Genomic DNA, 6000 nt, shown 5'->3' with positions numbered 1-6000 from the left:
TGCCTCCTCGGTAAAAGGGGGATTAACGCTGTGAGCCCCAAGTGAGACACAGACTGTGTCCGCCCTCATTAGCTTGTATCTACCCCAGGGCTTGGCACGTAACAAAAGCTTAACAGATGCCATAAAAAACAAAACACAACGAGTTAAACGGCACCAAGTCGAGTAGGCTAGGATCCCATCTGTGTCCCTGCACGTTTCTGTGACGAGCAGGGCAAGCAGAGGAAACGACGCCTCAGGAAACGCCCTCTGACAGCAACCGACCGAGAAACCACAGGTTCCGGTGAGGACCGTTGGAAAGTTCAAACAATCAGTCAGCGGCATTTGTTGATCACCTACTTTATTGAGCGCTATTTGATCCCTCCTCATTGTGGTCCCTTGGTTCGAGACTGTACGCTCCCCTAGGGCAGGGACTATGTCTACTTATGCTATCTTATTCTCCACTCCAGTGCAGTAAGAAGGTGCTCAGCAAAGCAAGGGCTGTGCCCTCCGGGGACCCGCTCCCCCAAATGCCCAGGGGTCTCACGCTTCACATGCCCGGCAGAGCCCCTCTCTTACAAGCGATGCCCTCCCTACCAGCAAAAGCCAAAAGACGAGCCAGCCCAGCTCCCTAACACCAGGCTTCTAAGCTAAGAGCCGCCCCCCGGGGCTTTGAAAGACACCCCCAAATCTCAACCCCTCCGTCGGCATTTAACGGCTGCCCACACCGCGCTGGGCACCACATTTTAAGCCTTAACATTGGCAGCCTCCGCCCAACCTTCTGGCACTCCCGTGGCCACCGATGCCCACCCCGTGGGGCTGGTCCCCCTCACGTGCGGCTACATGAGGGGGATGAGGGCCACGGAGGTGCCGCTGGCAAACAGCCAAAAGGCGGGGTACAGAGCCTCGGAAAAGCTGGCCTTGTACTTGTAGAGCAGGCTGACTTTGTCGGAGACGGCGAAGAAGGCGACGAAGCCGGCGTCGTAGTGGAGGAGGACGCCGACCCTGGAGGCCTTGGGCTTGGGCAGGGTCGTCTCGGCGTCGGCGTGCCAGGCCGACAGCTTGCCGTTGAACCACTCGACGCACCAGGACACGGCGTTGCGGCCCAGGCGGCTGCTAGCGCCCTGCCTGACGGTGCTGCCATAGCAGACGCCCACGCCGCAGAAATTGTTGGGCCTCAGCTCCGCCTCCCAGTAGCGCACGCCGCTCTTGTAGCACTGCCAGCCCAGCACCTGGCTGCAGTTGGTGAAGCGCTGGGGGTGGGAGCAGTAGGGCTGGGCCACGTCCGACACGGAGGCCACGCTGTAGCCGTCCGACAGGACCACCCTGGGGTGGGCCGTGTTGAAGTCGAAGATCACTTTGGTGGCATCTGGAAGACAGGGCCGGCGCCAGAACCCCCAAGTGAGCCCCTCGCCCGCCGGGAAGGGAGCGAGGAGCTCGGCCCCAGACCCCCGTGCCACGCGAGCACCTCTCCCTCCTTCCCCTTCTCCCCATCCTCTCCACCTCACCGCCCTCGAGCTACTCACACTCCAGGAGTTCCTGTCTGGATTTGGAGAGGAAGCTCTGCAGCGTGGCTGCGCTGGAGGCAGAGGGGTCTTTGGAGCCCACGGCCGAGGGGACGGCCGGAACCGAGGCGGAGGCTGCTGCAGACGTGGTCCCAGGAGAGGGGGTGGCCTTGGCGGAGCCGACTCCTGGAGCTGGGAAAGATCACAAAGTGGAGAATGGCACCCGGGAGCAACAACCGCCTACGGGTGGCCTCCCTGCCCTCTGGATTTTAAAACAGGTGTAATGACTGAGTCATCTGCTCCAGAATCCACCCAGTTATAATAATAATGGCATTTATTAAGAGCTTACTACATGCAAAGCACGGTTCTAAGCACTGGGGAGGTTACAAGGAGATCAGGTTGTCCCACGGGAAGGGCTCACGGTCTTCATCCCCAGCTTACAGATGAGGGAACTGAGGCCCAGGGAAGTGAAGTGACTTGCCCAAAGCCACACAGCTGACAACTGGCAGAGCCGGGATTCGAAGCCCTGACTCCAAAGCCCGGGCTCTTTCCACTGAGCCACGCTGCTTCTCTTGTGCTTATCTTTCCACACTTGTCTTAGCATCATCATCATCAATCGTATTGATTGAGCGCTTCCTGTGTGCAGAGCACTGTACTAAGCGCTTGGGAAGTACAAGTTGGTAACGTATACCAACTTGTGTTATATTGTGGTATACTGTGTTGGTACCAGCTTAGCAGCTGCCAGAGCCTGGATCTCTCTCTTCCTCCTACTGTCGCCTGGTATCAATCAGCCTCCCCTACAAGCTGGTCGGCTCTTTGAGGTCAGGGACAATGCCTACTAACTCTGCGGGCACGTAAATCCAGTATTCTGCCCAAACTAGGTACTCCATCAATGGTATTTCTTGAGCGCTTCCTATGAGCGCTTGGGAGAGTACACTGCCACCGATCAGCGGATTGGGCCTTCAGGGACCCTTCTTCCCCAGTCGCCGAGCCGAGTCGGAGGGGAGGCTCCCTGTCTGGGTCCTGGACTCCACTTCCCCACTGGACTAGGGGTGTTGAAGGCTTCGGGGAGCAGGGAGCACTAGCTATGCAGCAGGGGGTCGGGGGAGAGAAGAAAAGAAGACCTCGTCAAACCTTACCTTTGGCTTTAGGTTTCTTTTCATCCTCTGAAAAACATCAAAAGTTTTTTTAATAATTAATCATGGCATTTATTAAGCGCTTACTATGTGCAAAGCACGGTTCTAAGCGCCGGGGAGGTTACAAGGTGACCAGGTTGTCCCTCATGGGGCTCCAAGTCTTAATCCCCATTTTACAGATGAGGTAACTGAGGCACAGAGGAGTGAAGTGACTGGCCCGAAGTCACACTGCTGACGATTGGCAGAGCCGCAATTTGAACCCGTGACCTCTGACTCCAAAGCCTGTGCTCTTCCCGCTGAGCCATGCTGCTTCGCATTAGATACTTCGAAGCAAACGCTAGAGAGAGAGATTCAGAGTAATCAAATGCTCCGATACAACTGACCAGTTCACGCTCGAGCACAATAGGGGTGGTGGGGTCAATTTAATTACGTTTTCCATTAATCAATCAATCGTATTTATTGGGTGCTTCCTGTGTGCAGAGCACTGTACTAAGCGCTTGGGAAGTACAAGTTGGTAACATATACCAACTTGTGTTATATTGTGGTATATTGTGTTGGTACCAGCTTAGCAGCTGCCAGAGCCTGGATCTCTCTCTTCCTCCTCCTGTCGCCTGGTATCAGTCAGCCTCCCCTACAAGCTGGTCGGCTCTCTGAGGTCAAGGACCATACCTATTAACTCTGCGGGCACGTAAATCCAGTATTCTGCCCAAACTAGGTACTCCATCAATGGTATTTCTTGAGCACTTCCTATGAGCGCTTGGGAGAGTACACTGCCACCGATCAGCGGATTGGGCCTTCAGGGACCCTTCTTCCCCAGTCGCCGAGCCGAGTCGGAGGCGAGGCTCCCTGTCTGGGTCCTGGACTCCACTTCCCCACTGGACTAGGGGTGTTGAAGGCTTCGGGGAGCAGGGAGCACTAGCTATGCAGCAGGGGGTCGGGGGAGAGAAGAAAAGAAGACCTCGTCAAACCTTACCTTTGGCTTTAGGTTTCTTTTCCTCCTCTGAAAAAAATCAAAAGTTTTTTTAATCATTAATCATGGCATTTATTAAGCGCTTACTATGTGCAAAGCACGGTTCTAAGCGCCAGGGAGGTTACAAGGTGACCAGGTTGTCCCTCATGGGGCTCCAAGTCTTAATCCCCATTTTACAGATGAGGTAACTGAGGCACAGAGGAGTGAAGTGACTGGCCCGAAGTCACACAGCTGACGATTGGCAGAGCCGCAATTTGAACCCGTGACCTCTGACTCCAAAGCCTGTGCTCTTCCCGCTGAGCCATGCTGCTTCGCATTAGATACTTCGAAGCAAACGCTAGAGAGAGAAATTCAGAGTAATCAAACGCTCTGATACAACTGACCAGTTCACGCTCGAGCACAATAGGGGTGGTGGGGTCAATTTAATTACGTTTTCCATTAATCAATCAATCAATCGTATTTACTGGGCGCTTACTGTGCGCAGAGCACTGTACTAAGTGTTGGGAAGTACAAGTTAGCAACATATAGGGACGGCCCCTACCCAACAGTGGGCTCACAGTCTAGAAGGGGGAGACAGAGAACAAAACATATTAACAAAATAAACAGAATAGATATGTATAAATAAAATAAATAGAGTAATAAATACATACAAACATATATCCATATATACAGGTGCTGTGGGGAAGGAAAGGAGGTAAGGCGGGGGGGGTGGAGAGGGGGAGGAGGGGGCTCAGTCTGGGAAGGCCTCCTGGAGGAGGTGAACATTCGTCCTTAATTACTTGTCCTTTATCAAATCCAACCCAGACTCAGGGAGGGGGATGATGATGATGGTATTTGTTAAGCGCTTACTATGTGCAAAGCACTGTTCTAAGCGCTGGGGAGGTTACAGGGTGATGAGGTTGTCCCACGGGGGGCTCACAGTTTTGTTCTGACTTGACACCTGTCCACACGTTGTGTTGTCTGTCTCTCCCTTCTAGACTGTGAGCCCGTTGTCGGGTAGGAACCGTCTCTATACGTTCCCACCATGTACTTCCCAAGCGCTTAGTACAGTGCTGGGGATAGGATGAGACGAGAGGAGGAACCGAAGGAGGAAGAAAAGGAAGTTAAGCAGGGGAGAGACAAAATGAGGAAGTGAAAAGAGGAGAAAGGGAAAATTCAAAACCCCAAAAGGGGCCCGATGAGAAGAGACGCAGCACGGGATACACCACCTTCACGTGACTCTGCGACAGTCCCTGCCCCACTTACTTGAAGGAGGGGTCTTCTTCGAGGGCCACGGACCTTTGTCGAGTACCGGGTGGGTTGCGGGCCGGCCTGTGTCAATGGAGAAGCATCATCATCATCATCATCAATCGTATTTATTGAGCGCTTACTATGTGCAGAGCACTGTACTAAGCGCTTGGGAAGTACAAATTGGCAACATATAGAGACAGTCCCTACCCAACAGTGGGCTAACAGTCTAAAAGGGGGAGACAGAGAACAAAACCAAACATACTAACAAAATAAAATAAATAGAATAGATATGTACAAATAAAATAGAGTAAAAAATATGTACAACATATATACATATATACAGGTGCTGTGGGGAAGGGAAGGAGGTAAGATGGGGGGATGGAGAGGGGGACGAGGGGGAGAGGAAGGAAGGGGCTCAGTCTGGGAAGGCCTCCTGGAGGAGGTGAGCTCTCAGTAGGGCCTTGAAGGGAGGAAGAGAGCTAGCTTGGCGGAGGGGCAGAGGGATTGGGGGCATTCCAGTCCAGGGGGAGGACGTGGGCCGGGGGTCGATGGCGGGACAGGCGAGACCGAGGTACAGTGAGGAGATCAGCGGTGGAGGAGTGGAGGGTGCGGGCTGGGCTGTAGAAGGAGAGAAGGGAGGTGAGGTAGGAGGGGGCGAGGGGATGGATGGACAGCCTTGAAGCCCAGGGTGAGGAGTTTCTGCCTGCTGCGCAGATTGATTGGTAGCCACTGGAGATTTTGCCACTGGAGCCACAGGTCAGCGAGGACCACCCAGGCCCAGGTGGGGAGGGGGAGGGCGGAGACACGGGGCCCCTGACCTCAGTGTGACCAAAACATTGAAACCCACCCCGCCTCCTCACCAGGGCAGCCACGGACTAAGTGGGAAGTGGAAAGATGGAAGTTTCTCCTCCTCCCCACCTGCCACCATCACCCTGTCCCCTGTGGGGGGGCAGTGACCGGCCCAAACCGGTTTCCCCCGTCCACCGTCAGGGAACGGGGGTGACCAACAGATCTCCCCGTCACCATTCGTCCACTATCCGGAACACTTCCACTCCCCTTAATCTTCCCTTTCAGGTCCGGGCCCGATGGGGGTCCAGTGGGCCGGGCCCGGCTCTGGCAACCGGATCATCTGGGTTCTGGTCCCGGTTCTGCCTGGAGCCGGCTAGCGTGGGGGAAGAGCACA

The 6000-nt window shown here is 54.6% G+C and overlaps 1 protein-coding gene across 1 annotated transcript in view; it reads right to left on the bottom strand.

The window, feature by feature from the left end:
- Nucleotides 1-319: 319 nt before the first annotated feature.
- TRIM25 (tripartite motif containing 25) overlaps nucleotides 320-6000 on the bottom strand; it is a 33650-nt gene continuing 27969 nt past the window's right edge. The window contains exons 7-11 of the mRNA XM_038757150.1: nucleotides 4833-4898; nucleotides 3591-3617; nucleotides 2621-2647; nucleotides 1503-1673; nucleotides 320-1345 (exon numbers count right to left, since the gene is read on the bottom strand). Coding sequence (XP_038613078.1) covers nucleotides 816-1345; nucleotides 1503-1673; nucleotides 2621-2647; nucleotides 3591-3617; nucleotides 4833-4898 — 821 coding nt within the window. The 3' untranslated portion in view covers nucleotides 320-815. The remainder of the gene's footprint in view (nucleotides 1346-1502; nucleotides 1674-2620; nucleotides 2648-3590; nucleotides 3618-4832; nucleotides 4899-6000) is intronic.

Source organism: Tachyglossus aculeatus, chromosome 15 (genome assembly GCF_015852505.1).
Source record: "Tachyglossus aculeatus isolate mTacAcu1 chromosome 15, mTacAcu1.pri, whole genome shotgun sequence".
NCBI lineage: Eukaryota > Metazoa > Chordata > Mammalia > Monotremata > Tachyglossidae > Tachyglossus > Tachyglossus aculeatus.
This window is presented reverse-complemented; position numbering and strand designations above follow the sequence as displayed.